Here is a 16,445-nt window from a genome sequence, read left to right as displayed (position 1 = left end):
TAAAAATGGCCTTTAAATCTCTCCCTACAAATAAGGGGCCATGTCACATTACTATGGTGAACTCTGTTCAAAAGTCTCTCTATAGAGCAGAAGTTATCTAAAATTGTGCTTGTGAGAAGCTGTCAGCACTGCCATGGTGGTGGAAATACAGATGGCAAGTCAATCATTCTCAAGAAAGGGTTCCTAATTACCCAAGAATAATTACAACATACGATCTACACCTGCCACCTATGCATCACTCCCTTCAATACTGGCCACTTTTTGAGGGCGAACTGCCCTGTTCTATGTTATTTTGTACAATGACAAATAGTCTCCTGGTAATGCAATAACAATTTAAAGTTATTTTGTGCAATGACAAATAGTCTCCCAGTAATGCAATAACAATTTAAAGTACCTGGAATGATAAAATGGAAATTATATTTGAAAGGCATAAAGTAATAGTGAGCAAAACCCCAACGGTAAATGACTTCTTATTATGGGTCATTTGATATCACTTCATGGTACATCTATGTAAAAAATTTCATCAGAACCCAGGTTTCACACTCCTTTCTCCATAAAGATTTATACTGCTCTAAAAAGTGGTGGCCCTCATTATACAAAAACTTGGTGCAAACCACGCCTCAAACACTGTGGGTCACTTCTGGTGAAAAAAATACTAGAGCTAGTGAAGGTCAAAGAAGGGCAACTAAAAAGACTATGAAAGCACTGGATGAGTGCAGAACTGTGATGCACTGCACCCTGCAATACCAGAACTCAGTGCACAGAGTATAACATCATTTAACACACATTAAAAAAAAAAAAAAAAAAGTTCTGCACAGAGCAAGTAGGGAACTCCTGGAACTTGCTTTCCTAGGAGGCTGCAGAGGCAGACAATCTAATAAAGTTCAGAAAGTGATTAGGCAAATTGATGAACACCAGACCCACAGTGGATATTAAAAGGGATTGGCAATGGCATAAACTCTAATGACCTTAACAGAGCAACTGTGGGTGATGGAAACATACTGAGGGATGTACTAAAGACATCCAAATTGTCTGTTCACCCTCCGCTGCATCTCTCCAGCAGCTGCTATTGGAGGTAAGAACCTGCAGGACATTTCTTAGCACATTACGCTCTGCGATCACTGGAGATCTCATCTGGAACTAAAGAGGGAGCCTGCACACACCAAGAGCTCTAGCAACATCCAGAGCATACACAGAACACCACTGAACTGTCTCAGCAGCAGAATTAAGTCTAAACTAAAGTCTAAACTCAGAAATTCGGCCACACTCCGGTCCACACTATGAGGCAACACTACATGTTTCCCTCCAATAACAGAGGTACAAAATGCAAAGGCAGTGGTTCACACGTGAGGGCAAACTGCTGTCTGGCATAGGCAGTCACTGACGTGGAGACAGCATGTGGTGCAGCTTGGCACTGAGATACAGGTCTAGATGGGAGGTAGAGGGGAGAAGAGGTGGTGGAAACCTAGGTGCAAGTCATGTAATACTGGAACATGACCGATCTAAAGAGGGACAGGCAGAAAGTTCAGGGACAAGGTGAGTAGCTTAGGATGGATGTTTGAAACCAAAGCTTGAGGTGACAATGGTCTAGGAATTCTACCGGAAAGAGAAAAATAAGGATGAAGGTAGGAAAAAATCACCACCTAAAGACATCCCTATTTCTTTGATTTTGCTCTAGGACCGATCTTTTCTCAGTCCCTGCCTACACAAATGTGCTACGAACTTGACAGGCTGTCAGCCAAGTATTGTAAAGCAAGTAGTCCTGCCACTGATACAGCTGTCACTGTGTTAAGTCCTTGATACAGTGGATGTGAGGCAGCTTCCCAACGTTAAGCCTTTGAACACACCCACTGCTACTAGAAAACTGAGCAAATTCAGTCAGAGCTGAGGGTTTGTTCAGTTAATATTTTCACACCTTCAAACATCTTGTATGTTAGCAGTTTAATTAAACATGCATGTGCACACCTGCACCTATCCTTGGACACACACCCTTTTCCTAGGTATTGCCTGAGATGCTCCACAAAGAAACGAAATCAGTGTCCCAGGGGCCTAAAGTTCTTTTCAGATTCCCAAAGTACTGACAACACATTTAGAGTTAGCCCAACCTTCCTGCCCACCCCCCTCCTCTCCTGCTAGCTTGTCTTGGTCTGTGCTTCTTAGGATGAGGTGGTGGCAAAATCTGCAATCTTTTGCTAAAGAGTGTTGATGACTTTCCTAATTAATGACAACTGTCAGATCTGCTCCGGTTATGCAAGTGTCCCTCCAAAAGGCATAGACAAGTCACAAGAGACTTGCAATTACTGGTCATAAATTATAAGTTTCATATGGCAGCATCATGAGAAAGCAGGCTACTCCTTTGATGAACAAACTTCTATTCTGATGTTCAAAAACCTCCTGAAAATCTATCTGATGGCAGAGATGTACAAAAAAGCAGTTCAGGGCAATTTAATTTTAGTTTTCAAAGACATGCTTGCAGCTAAGCCACAGAATGACAGTGAGAACTGATAAGGCTGTTCCAGACAGCAGGAGGTAGAGATGAGTAAACTCCTTTGCCAACTGCCAGATTGCATGTCTGACACATTGCAGATGTAAATCCAAGTAACTCACTGGGGAGACTACGCTAAATCACACGTGCTGGGGATGTGCCTATGTCTTCAGGGCAAGAGGTAGTAGGAGGAGAGAAAAGACAAATTCCTTAATATAAACTGGAACAATTTTATGCAAGCCAGGAGCCTCCCTTGGCCTCTCTCTAAGGAAGCCCAGAGTGCCATTCTCATCCCTTTGCCCAGGCACATGGTTTTTTTCTTTTTTTCCCTCACATCAAAGTTGTGAAAGCCAAAATTGCTATGTAACAACTTGTATATTTGCTTTAGAGTAATGTTATGAATGCAAAAAGAAAGAGAAATCTTTTTATTGCTTCTCTGTGAAGCATGATAGTGTTTAGAACCTGAAAACAGGATCCACATCTTGCCAAACTTGCAGCTTTAGGCTATTGAGAAAGTTCAGGATGAAAAACTGGAAGTGTAATTAAAAAGCATACAAAAGGAAGAAAAAAGAGGAACAAATGATGGTGTCTGCCACATGCACAGCACTGGATTGTAAACTTTTTTCTGAATTATCAGCTCGAGCTCTACTTAAAGAGTTATGGGTTGTGCAATTCTTGTGCAGTCAACTGTCAGGAGCACAGTGGCACTGCAGAATCTGCAAGAGCAATCTGGTGTGCTGGACACTGTCCCTGTGTCCTCTCCCTTGAGGACACAGAGTCACAAATGTGGTCCTAGACAAAAGGAGAAGCTGCCGCTTGTCAGGAAGTGTCTTAGCCAGTCTGCCAGTTAGTAGATAGCTTTAGCCGTGAAGCGGAATAGTTTATATACCGTCAATTTATACAAGATTATCACCACTTTTTTTTTTTTTTGTAAAGGAGAAATGGCTTTAGATCCTGAAGAAGCATCCCTAAATTTATAGGGGCACCACATAAAAATGTTAATTGAAAATGCACTCATGGTGTACCTTTCTGCGTACGCAAGACCAAGGACCTCACAGAAATGGGTAAAATAAACACATGCAGACCTACTCTAATATTGTGGCCTTCATCCTTACAAAAATATTTCAGAAATAATCACTGTGTAGTTATATCTTTATAGTACATCAAGTGTGGTGTGGGATACAAAAGGCAGCAACACTGAAAGTATTAGAAAGTATTCCCTCTCTTTATGGGCAGCTCCACCTGCATTTTGTTCTCCCTTTGTGCTCTACCCTAGATGCTGATATTAAGATTTCATTCTTTAAAAAATTATCAGCAATACAAGCAACTCTTGGCTGGTGAATTCTGATGATAACAAAAGACATAATTCACAGGTTTAAAAAAAAAAACCTGGCTGTAAGGCATCTGATTTCTGGATCCATAAACATTCAGTGTTATAGTAACTTTGCTGGTACCAGGCAGGTTCTTGATACATCTCATTAGCCAATGTACTTTTAACACAATAGGAACTCCCATTGCAAGCTCCCTTTCTGTGGGATTTCTCCTAACCTACTAACAAATTTAAGAGTTGCTAATAATCAAAGAATCACCAGGACCATAGAGATGTTAGAAGTAACCAGATAAGACTTTGAAGACATTCAGAAGGCGACCCTTAATATCATTCATCTCTCTGGATAAGCAAACTTTAAATCCCAACCCCAGGGGAGAGCCAAGTGTAAGGCAGCCATCCTGAGCAGCCAGTGGAAATTTGGTACTGCAGAGACAGATACTGATTAGACCCTCTACTTTATGTTTCTGCTACATTAAGTCAGGGCAAAAAGCTTATTCCTTCTATCATGTGGGGAAAATTAGTTTTGTCTCAGAAACCATACTACCAAGCACCTTAAACAACATATTTAGGGCTGTGGGACTCAGAAGAGGGTACACCCCTCCTCTCCAAAATCATCATAAGAATCTGGAGCAATCTGGATGCTTTCTACCTTTAATATACAGTTAAAAACCGTAAATGAATAAACACATCCATTTACCATCAGCTAAATACAGTTTTTGTGGTTTCTAAGTATTACTTACCATTGTAGAAGCTTTGAGAGCCTTTGTACACATGAACTTACAGAGTGGAAACTCCCCTGCAGAGCTCTGAGCCTCTTGCATCAGTGGACAGGCACTGCACAGTGCTATCCAAGAAGGAAAAAGGCTTTTCCCTCTGTTCTGTATTGCTACTATTCATTTTGGGGTTTTTTTTTTCCCTCCTCAGTCGCAGTGTGACCTCTATCTGCTGCGTAATCAATAAGAGTTACCAAGGAAAGATTTGAGATCATGGCACTTACTCGGGGTGTTCAAGAGACGTGACTTTTTGCAGTGGTAGGCTGCCTCCTGTTCACAGTACTCCGCACTGTTTATCATGGCTTCAAGCTGCTCTGCACTGCTGTTGTAGTTAAAGGACATGGTGTACGGCTTCTCTGGATTAGCTCCTTGGACTCTGGTTAGCCCTGTGCTGTTGTGCTGCACTGCAGTCCAGATCTTGTCTCCTGTTACATGAAAAGTGATTTAATGGGAAGTTAACAGCAAAAAAAACTTGCAACAAGAAGAAAACAAAAAAAACCACAACTGAAATATAATGTTTTACTGCATTGGAGAGAGCATGAGCAGGACTGTGGGCTTGGAAATGGTCACTCTGGGATGAAGACCTGTTACAGACAGGTCAGTGTAGCCCACAGAGCTGTTTCTCCCTGAAACAGCTCAAATAAACACTACACAGCCTGCTGAGCAAGAGAGAAACTACAAGCTTATTGGGAACCACAGGAGATCTTCAGCATCTTCTACTGCCAGGTATCTGAAGAAAATTAGATACCTTTCAGCTGGTTCTGGCCTTGAGAGAAAAGACATAATGATACAGCTCATGGGGGTAACACTCATCTTTTGCAAACATAGCTGTACCCGAGAGCATAGCCCACACTGTTATAGCAACCAAATGTAGTGGAGAACTGTGGCTGATGAACTCGCACAAACCCACCAGAAACAGAAACCACAAATGCTTGCAAGAAAGCTAAAACCGCGAATATGTTCTTACTGCTCAGGTGGAAGTCAGACCATTCATTTTACTCAGTTCTCAGATTTTTCTACATGTAAGTTGAGTGATGCCTTGCTTGGATGATGGTGCAGAACAACGTTATGACTCGGCATCTGTAGTTAACTGTAAATGTTGATGCTTTGCCATGCTGGGGAGCCCATTCTCATCTCCTTTACTGCACTTACTGGCAGAGAAAGGGATTTCACAGGTGACAGAAAGCAGAACCTAGGCTCAAGCACTGTAACAACCGAACATATAACCAGCCATTGGCATAATAAGAAGAACACAATTAGAAGCAATTAGCTTAGCAGGGAGGCTGTTTTCCTGGCTGGTTTTGGTGAGATAGCAATGGGCAAGATAACTAGGACAGCCTGGACAGCCAGCCTGCTGAGCTGACCCAGAGAAAAAGGCCAACTCTTTAATGAAGATTCACAGGACTGAGCCCTGCACATGCTCCACAATGTTACTGAGTCACATCCAGTAAATTCCCTCTTTACCAAAGACCCTGAGTGCCCAGGGAGGATACAAGATACCAACAGGGCAAAAAATTAAGGAAGTAAATTTTAATCATTTGATGAGAGGAAGATTTCAATCTCACTTCCAGAAAGATACATACAGTTATGACAGAAGCAGCAAGATCTAGACAAGACATTTCTATTTTATTATGCATGCTTCAACAAGGAAACCCTGGATAATGCTGAACTGGATCTTTTCCAAACCGATTTTAAGAACTGTGCAGATTGTTTTACCAGGGTACCCAGTCCAAGTACTTGCAGAGCATGAGCTTTCCAGTTACTCCCTGACACACTGGTATGATGAACCCAGCAGCTTTGTGGCCACTGCAATGCACTGCAGTTGAAGTATTTTTCCTTGAGCTACAAATATACCACAGATTACTTCAATAGAACTCTAATAGGTGTATTAAAATCCTAAATGGACTATCTGAGCAAAGACACTCAGATGATTTAATGGATTGTCATTATGGAGGCATTCAGATGACAGGCATGTAACAAGAACCATCTGGAGACTATTTAAAGAGGTCTGTTTCAAGACCTGGCTGCAAGTTACAGAGAAATTACTCTCCCAGTAATGTATGGCATTAACTGTAAAGACAGTTTACGCTCAGCAAACCATACATTCACTCACAACACTCTCATCACTTCTGTGATGGCAGAGAGAAAAAGTTTCCCCATAGATCTGTAATTCTGTCGTTCTTATTGAGTTCAGGATGCTGCTTGTGGACCCTTCAAGTTGGAGCTCAATGAAACACCGCTGCAATGTGTGATACACAAAAGTTAGATTAAAATCACCAGACATATTACAAATGTATTGCTTGTAAAATTTACCCCGGTGGTTGCAATTACAGACAACACTGCAGCACAATACCCTGCACGGTCCTGCACATATATTGCTTCCAACACAATATAATTCAATGACTTCATAACACACATCTTGTACATCTGAAAGTAGTGATTCTTATCAGCCAGTCTTTCTGTTTTTTTCTTTTTTTCTCTCAAGGATTGACAAGAACAGAGTGGATTTTTCAGAAGCAATTGAGAGTGAGCTAACTTTTCTCTCACTGAAGTTGGTAGAAGTTTAACCCCTGACTTCACTGAAAGATCTACTAAAAAGAAAAACATCAAGTTAGTTGCTAATACTGTCAGCAAGTTGTAAAACCAAGAGACAATGGAATGAACTGGTTGCTGAAATTCGAGATAGGTAGCCATAAGCTTCTCCACACTGAGAGTTATTAACATAATTTTGAGAAATTCCAATAAAATCAATGCTCACAATAGCGGCTACAGTGCTGCTCAGAAGTACAACAGCCTAACACTAGAGTTTCACAGTGGTCAACTCTACTGTGCTTTCCAGGCTGCGTACTTGTACACCAGGAAAGGTGCTGTGTGGGTGTCTGAAAAGCCAAAAGCGTCAAGATCTAGTAATTTAGAAGCAACAAAGGCTTACTAGGAAAAACTTATTAAAAGTAGCATAGTATAAAACAGTCTTCCCAAGAAGTGTTGGAAATGTAATTAATTGACATGTTTGAAAGGAGGTTGGACAAGATGTCAGCAAACATACTGTTAGGGATAAACACTCATTAACAAGAGCATTGGACAGACAATGTTACAGGTCTTTCTCTTATTTTCCTCTGTGATTGTTCATTAATTTTCAGTGGTCTTGTTATCATTACAGCTGCACTCAACTGTCCCTCTGAGATCTCAACTTTGACATTAAAGAACTGCTCTCCTCCACAGGATCTTTTAGAAATAAGAAACTAACTGCAGATTTTCCATCCTCTAGTTTGAGAAGGGAAAGGAGAAACAAATCCAGTTTCTTTCTGTACTCAAAGTAATTGTGATTTAGCAAGCACATCAGAACAGAGAGTTAAAAACAGTAATAGGGGAAGGGAAGAATTCTGGAATTGCATTTCAGACATTTCCTAACCTACACGTGCCTGATCCGTTATGTTTATTACTTTTACAGATCAGAGCTGTGCTTTGTTGGTCCCTTCAAAGATTTCCTCTATGCTCCGTCTTTGAGGTAAAGAAACCATCAGTACAAATTCTCAAAAATACATGTGCTTGGATCACTGATCTAGTGAAAGGAAAGTCACAGCCACCAGCAAGCACACCTCTGCAATAGCAAAAGCTACCTCCATTCAAAAGTTTCTTTTCCCTATGCACAGTCAGTGTAGAAAGAGCACAGAGAAACACATCCTCTGTTATCTTTTTTTTAACCAAAAAAAATAAAAAAGCAGCAATGAAAGAGGTTTTAAAAACTTGGAGTCTGAAAGGAAATCTTCAGATTAGAAGGGTGGCCCAACACACTACAGATGCAAGACAAAAGAGCTGGTGACAACAATGTTAGAGGAGGAACAGGAAGAGAATGTATTTAGCCATCTCAGCCACACTTCTTCCCACTTCCCAGGGAAAGAAAAAATGCTTCCATTTTAGAAAGAGTAATGTGAAGCATACAGGGGTAATGTGCACAAAGTCACAAACAGAATAGGACATTATGTTCACATCAAAGAAAAAAAAAAAAAGAAAAAAAAAGGACACCCTTTGGCTTACATGAAGCAAATGAGCCTGAAAACAATTTAAATTTCAGTTTGCTTTGGACAGAGTGGGAGAGCCAACAGTGCTCCATCCTGCATCTCAGCTGACTGAGGGAGAAGTAACTAAGAGCTGGAGGGCAGTAAATTCTCAAACCATTCCATGACAACACCAAGATCATGTGGCACCTGCTTCTATGTATCAGAAAACCACACAAAAATAAAACCAGCCTTTCTTCTGAAGACCCTCACCATTCGGGCTTTATTCAAGTACCATTTTCTCCACCTCAAACCTGGCAGCATATAGAAAAATATAATGCTATTTTCAGAAATTCGCATGCACAGTTTTAGCTAGGGGTGCTCCCAGAATACAGCTGCCTGCCTCAGAATGAGGCCAAGGAATTATACCCTTACGGCCTGATCAGCTTGTATTCTGAAGCCTACTGACAGTTAATCTGGGAGCTTGCATTTCAGGTGTGCTTCAGGACCTATGTTAGAAATGTAGCTGCAATCTGGACATGCACACAGATCACTACAGCTAGAAAGCAGTGCAACAGCTGTCTGCAACTTAGCTCCATGACTTGCATATATACCTTTGCAGAGGCACACCTCTCCACAGATTATACCTATGGCTTCTGAAAATTGGGCTCCAAATACTGTTTCTATTACACAATAGGAGGAATTTTTTTTTTCATATTTATTCTTTTTGGTTTTGTTCTCATTAGAGTTTTAGACAGTGACACTCTAATCATAGATACAAACTGAGTGTTACTAGCTTCTTCTAGCCATATCCAATATCTGGAAACTGCTAAACTAGGCAGATAAGGCTCTCTTTTCCTTTATTTCAACAAAGAAGTTATCATTATCTTTTGACATTCATCCATACTATATGTTTTTTCCTGTTTACTCAATTTAATGAGCTCTCTCTGCACTTGTGAATTTGCAATGAGAATGAAAAAGCTGTTCTTCAGGCAAAGGTCACTGTTTATTTTTACTTTCTATTATTCCACTTTACAATTTTCTTACTTTCTCAGCTGGATAAAATTTCAAACCACACGCAAGCTGAAAGTCATTCAAAACCCATAAGGAGAGTGCAGCCACATCTTCTGCTGTATAACCTGGAATAGTTAAATACAGCCTTGAAAAGCAGATTTCCTAAATGCTTGTTAAATTGTTCCATAACTCAAAGGTGACAATGCTTTAATTTCAGGGTAATACTACAGCTTTATGACTTCACAGTTTTATTTAATGGTCCAATTTACTAGGATATTATGCTGCCTGTATTTGGTCCTAGGAGATGTTTTTACAGCATGGGACTGCAATGCATTCAGCACATTTTAGACCCTCTGTTTAGCCTCACCCATAGTTCTATCACCTTGCTGGAAGCCTCCAAGTTGCTTTTGATGGCACACAAATTAAATTGTGGGAAATTAGAGCAGCTGGAAAACTGGCTTTCAGTGTGTTCTGTATTGTCTAATTCTAATTTTTATTCTTCAACTTGAAATATCTCTGTGGAGCACATTTCACCCATACAAACTGCATCACTCCTTTGTGATTTAGGAGGTTTGTCACAAAACAAGATTATTCAGACTGATTAAATTGCCAACAAGCCAAACATACGGTAAATGCTACACGAGAGAGAGAAAAATTGCTCTGAGAGCTCATACGATACATTTGTTTCATGGTGCTCTACTCTGAATGCCAAACACTGTCCTGAAAGCTGTACCTATAACTACAAGAGTAACCTCACAAAAGACAAACCCTCCTCCTTCAATACAGTGCTGCAGTGGAAGTTTAAGCCAGCTGCTCCAACATACACCCCTCAGAGAATATGAAAAGGCAATTTCTTATTGCAAACGGCTTTAATTCACTGACTCCAAGGAGGTGTTTTCTGAATTTCCTATGAAACACACCCGTTATTTTTTTTTCTATCTTGCCCCCCCCCCCCCCCCCTTTTTTTTTTTCTGCTGACTGACCCAGCAATATGTGCTTTTGCAGCTTGTTTTGTGCTCATCAGCCTTCTAGTTTCTGATTCAGCCACTTGCAGCCAGTGCAGAAGCTCTGCAATGCATTTCCACGGAAACAAATTGAGGGAGGGGGGTCCCGTCCCCCCAGTCCTGCACACAGCCCACTCTCAGACTGCACCTGCCGGTGTGCACTCCTCAGGCGTGCCTGCACCTGGAGCCGTTCCTCCTCTGGGACTCCCTCCTGGCAGTCAGCAGCTGGCACCAGGGAGGCACAGGGATCGCAAGGACAAACCCAGCTCCCACAGTCATGCTGCCCCAGCCCTGGCAGAGAGGGAAGAGATGAGTTCCCAACTCTTACACCGCAGGCATGAAATTTGCTTACTCTGAGCCCCCGGTTCGAGGTGTCTCTGTCTGCATGGCCGTGCCAGGCAGCTCTGATGGATGAGAGTGAGACACGTCTTCTGCAAACCCCCTGCACCCTCATCCCCCATGTTGTGCTGAAGCCCAGAGACAGCAAACCATTATCCTGCCAGCCTACTTCTTGATGATTCTCCATTTCCATTTTTCCTCTAAGACAGGGTATCTACAACAAGCAGTGAGAAATATTCCTCTACAAAAACTGAAGAGACACTCACAGAACTAATTCCTAGTGCGAAATGGACACTTCAGTGTGCTCACACTTGCTGCGCTTGTGACAACAGTGCCGTCCTCTCTGAGTCAGTCTCCTTCAGGGTGAGTTTTGAGAGACTCAGACACTTTTCTGGTGTTTCACATGCCTTGTGATGGCTCTGACACAGAAGTGGAGACCACAGGAGACCTGGCATTCTTCTGATGCAGCACCAGGAGGCTGGGCAGGACATCCGCAGGTTTCCAACACAGCACCCATGTCTGGGGCGAATGGATCCGACCCTTGTAACTGAGACAGCCTGAGTGACTTTTAGAGAGCCACAGCTTATACCTCTAACTTCCCAGCACTGAAAATGTGGCAGAGAGTGATTAAGTTGAGGTAACCCTAGGTTAAAAGGTAAAGACTAAAGGGAAATACGTACTGTTACATCCTTCCATACCAAAACTTCCTTGGGGGCCTCCTGCAAGTGTGCCAGTGAAGAAGGCCTGCAGGACTGCTGCTGCGATGCTCATCAGAAACACAACAATTTCACAACATGGGTTTTGCTGAAAACAGCAAGGCAGCTGTTGACAGCGCAATGCCTTTGACATAATATAAACACTAAAGGTTTTTCATCTTATAAAGTTCTGGGATACTTAATGAAAATTCAAACTAAAAATGTATAAATTGTCAGAACTACAGTGTGCTTAAAGACCCGTAGTGTTTGAGGGGATAAACTGTAAATCTTTAAGGGCTGTCTTTAATCTATACAGTAGTAAACAATTTGGAAAGGATTCCCATTTGTTGTTTTCTCCACTGATAAAAGTCAATCACAGTTACAAATAGTGAGCTGAAAGGAACACTCATTTAAAAAAAAAAATAGACAAACCATAAACAAAAAAAACCAGTACTCTAAAAATTTCCTTAAAAAGTTCAAAGCTACAAAATCTAATCCAGCTCATTCTAAGAATCTCAGGGAGCTTCCCCATTTAAGTTCTTTTCCCACAATAACATAGTTGCCCGTAATAAATCCAGAATTAAGGGCATGACCTCCTCCTCCATCTCCTCCATGTTATTGCCTCAGCCTAACTGGTGGCAGCAGTCCTTTCCGCACAATACTCTGCCAGGTCCATAGGCAGCGGAACAAGGGTTGAATCACATGGTGACTTCTGTATCAGTGTCATTGCTATACAAAAGAAAGGAGATGATTCCTTATGGAAAGTGGATTAATAAATCCTATAAACAGATGAACTGAGATTCTTGTGGGGAAACAAAGGGAAAGGTGGATGTCACGGACAGTAATACTACCAGTTCCATCACTATGTTGGGAACATCAGTGGGGATCCCTGCTGCAAGGATCGAGGGGGAAAAAAAAAAAAAAGGCAAACTATTTGAGGACTAGACAAATACCTGGCCAAGACAAATATAACCATTGATCTTGTCATTGCAATTTCTAAGCATTATTGATTTGATAGCCCAGGGTCTGCATACAGTAAAACAGCATCAGTAAAGAAGTACGGTTACAGAATGACTCAACTGTATTGTAAGCAAATCTTTCAGACATCAAGGGTAAAAATTTAGTCCAGAGGAGATGAGGAAAGGTCACTACAAACACTTCTGACACAGGGCAGCAAAACAAGCACATGGATGTAGATTGCATGTGTATAAACCTTGCACTGGAGAACAGGATTATTAGCATTTAAGTAGCACTCAAGAGAGATCATTAGCTTTCCAAGCAACAAGAAAAAAAGAATAAGCCTCACAATGACAGAAAGACTGCCAGACCACAGGTTCAGAGGGTCCCTTAGCCATTTTCTGTATTGATTGTTATCAGTCACTTCAGTGGGAAGTAAAGATTAATTCAACTGGGTTTATTATCAAACAATCAGTGAAAATTTATTTCTGGTGGTTGTTCATTAGCCCAAAGCATGACAAGATGCATCCTCTGTACTTTATGCAAAAAAGTGTGTGTGTGGAGCACCAGTGGTGATGGGAGAACACAGGTAAAGAAAGCAGAGCTAGGTCACCTTCCCATGCAGATGGCCCTGCAAACAGACTAGCCATGTTCCAATGGTGCTGAACGCAATCATCCCAAATTAATAATCCCTGCATGGACCCACACAAATCCTCATGGTGCCTCTCACAGCATCCATCTACATATGATCATGATTTGGGTGTATATACATGGTTCTCTTCCCTCGAACACACATATTTGGTGTGGATTCCTCATTGTTTATTATAATTGATGAATTTGTCTGTGAAAGTGACTTTGCTTTGCATGTATAATTGGTATATAAGGTGAAGAAAACATTATGTTAATAAGGTGCTGTCTTCTTTTTCTAATCTAGTTTTGAGTTTGATGTCTTTCCCTGTCATTGAACTCTCTTTATCCCTATTGTAAGAAAATGCAAATGAACATCCCTTCTCTCAATGATGCCCATTCTTTTGTGTCTTCCCATTCTAAACAGCCCTGGATTATTTACTTTTAACCTCTCTTTGTACAGACAGCTTTCTATGCCTTTAATTAGGTACATTACTGTTCCTGACAACCTCCCATTTCAACAACATATTTTACTTTTACCAGAAATAAACAGCCTTCAAGATAAGATCTGTCTAAAGTGCTTCACATACTCTTCCTTCTTCTTGACCAACTTAAATAATAGCATGTCATCTACAATTTTTGTCACCTTGCTTTTTCAGCCACTTCTCCAGAAAATGAATACATTTATCCACTCTGGTATGAGCAGATATCCTGTGACACTCTACTGTTAAATTTCTTGCCATGCTGAAAATTGCCTTTATATTTTAATACTTTTTTCATCTTTTTTTTTTCCTCCCTGCAAAATTTCCCTTCCCTTATTTCTCTCTCCCTCTTTGTCTTTGTACAATTGTCCAACTCCCTCTCAAAACACACAATTTTCTGCTTTCTGAATTTTTATTCAGCAGTGGGCTGTTAAAAGTTGATACGCTGCAGAGAAATCACTTGGACCACAGACACAATAAATTAACTCGTAATGTTGATCCTTCCCATATTCACATCGCATATTGGATGCCTATGACCAGACACCAATATGTGAGAAACCTGTTCTTAATCTGCCCTGGTTAATAACTGTCTACAAACAAGATCCCAATCCGTTCAATTAAACAGGTAAAAAATACAAAGACTTTCAAATAAATGGAAGTGAACATTAAGGAACACCACTGTTCTCTAAAGGCAATGACGCTGCTCATTTCTGATGATCTGATTCCTCTTAGAATTAATCCTTCACAGATTCAAAGCGCTGTAATTTCCAGAAGTCATTAGCTCACTGCAGCTCTACTTTTAAAAGCACTAAATGAGTAATTTCCCTGTATTTTCCATTCCACCTCCAAATTCTTCAGCTTGAACACATTTTGGGCCTAAAAAAAGGTTACCTCTTCTTGAACTGTATACAAAAAGAAGAACTGCCAGCCTGAGTAAAAGCTGAGTAAAATTTCATTTAGCCCAGGAGCCCGCCTCTGCCTTCAAGCGCCTCTGCCTTCAAGAACGAACAGATGCCCAGGAAAGTAAGGGAGGACAAAAGGTTTTCCTGAAACTTGTTCCCATTTTTCAGTGATCTTTGCCTCACAGCTGTTTGAACTGGGAGCTGCAACGGAACCTCTACATTTAATTGCACCTTCTGAATCTATCAGACAAGATCAGGGCTTTTGCCGGCCTGTTTTTTTTTTCCCCTCTGTTGATACATTGGCCTCCTTGATGACCTGTATCAATAAGTTTCAAGTTGAATTATTCATTGCATCAGGAAAAGGAAAACAAACAAACAAACCCCCCCAAATCCTGCTATCTAATAATTTTGCTGTCCCTTAGCTCCTATATGATGAAAAAGAATCAATCCCTGTTTGCTTTCTCTATGCCACATACGATTCCACACTTTCCTGTGACAGTTCCCTCCATCATCTTTTTAATTTGTTTAATCTCCCCATATGCCAAAGCCATCCACGCTTCTGACTATCTACATTTTTCCATTCACAGGAGGTGTGGTGTGGATTTATGTCACTGAACAATAATGTTGACTTTTTTTCTCTGTTCCCTGTATGTTCCTAATATAACAACATAGAATTTCTTTTTTTTTTTTTACTTTCCCTGAATTTTTCTAATTTCAGAAAACTATGCAGAAGCATTACCTGAAAAGAGTAACAAATTCAGAATCCATCCCTGTGTACATAAAGTTGAGTTATTTTTTCCATACTTTGCACTCAATCTATTACTGTTATGCAGATAAAAATTGTTTACAATAAGGTATGTTCCCAGAGAGAAAATAAGCTCTTGTGATTAAGACACCCAAACCATATTTAGATGATACAGAAGCATATCCCAATTGTACCTCAAACACTCTGGACAACTGTAAAATAATAATTTATTTCTGTACCTCAGTCCTCTTTTATGCAATAGGAATAAGAAAGATGCCTGTGACAAATGACCTTCCCCTGCCTCAAATGAGACATCTAGGGGAAAAGAAGAAATATGAAAAACTTTTCAAGGTTAGGAGGTTCTGACAGTTTTCCCCACCTCCACTTTTCTCGTAACCAAAATAAAATAAAAATGTCAGCAAGTTCATTACAGATAGCGAGAAAATCAGGTAGATGCCTTCTGGATTTCTGCTAGATGAAATTTATTTGAGGAGAGCAGATGCTTTCTGCAAGGAGTTTGTCAAAAATCCTACTTCTACAGCAGAGATAAAAAGCCCTGACAATGTTTTGATCACACATATTTATATGATAAATAATAAAATGAGCACATTTCCCATACTGAAAATCAAGGAAAGATATTCAGACAGAAAGGTGAAACTCTGTTTCAATTCTTACAAGATTCAAGAACAGTGAAGGAGACATCTTATTAAATATTTGTTACACTTGAATAAAAAACATACTTAATAATTAACTGGTGTGCATTTAATTAAGATAATGATTGCCCAATTAAATCAAAATGAAAATTTAATTTGAGCACTTTAAGTACAAGGATATTAAGGATAAAATATTAATATCCTGAGTCCTTATTTTTCAGGACCAAGTGTGAAGTTGATATGTGGCAAAGTAGCTCAATCAGAATTATCAATTTAGAAGGGGTAATAAAATGTTCTTTCATCTGCACCTGGCCACAGGAAGCAAAAAATGACAGACAAGAAACAGTCTAGGAAATTTTGCCTCCATTTCAAAAATAAAAACCAGAAAGGACACTCTACCATCTACCCCAATCCACAATACACGTGATGTAATCTTTCCTC

General features: G+C 40.4%; 1 protein-coding gene across 1 annotated transcript in view; it reads right to left on the bottom strand.

Annotated features, from left to right (window-relative positions):
- LOC104461091 (contactin-associated protein-like 5) overlaps positions 1-16,445 on the bottom strand; it is a gene marked incomplete at its 5' end in the record, with an annotated part of 148,545 nt that overhangs the window by 78,242 nt on the left and 53,858 nt on the right. The window contains one exon of the mRNA XM_010072547.1: positions 4,813-5,013. Within this exon, the coding sequence (XP_010070849.1) occupies positions 4,813-5,013 (201 nt within the window). The remainder of the gene's footprint in view (positions 1-4,812; positions 5,014-16,445) is intronic.

This window comes from Pterocles gutturalis, unplaced genomic scaffold (genome assembly GCF_000699245.1).
Source record: "Pterocles gutturalis isolate BGI_N339 unplaced genomic scaffold, ASM69924v1 scaffold14082, whole genome shotgun sequence".
In the NCBI taxonomy this organism is placed as follows: Eukaryota; Metazoa; Chordata; class Aves; order Pterocliformes; family Pteroclidae; genus Pterocles; species Pterocles gutturalis.
This window is presented reverse-complemented; position numbering and strand designations above follow the sequence as displayed.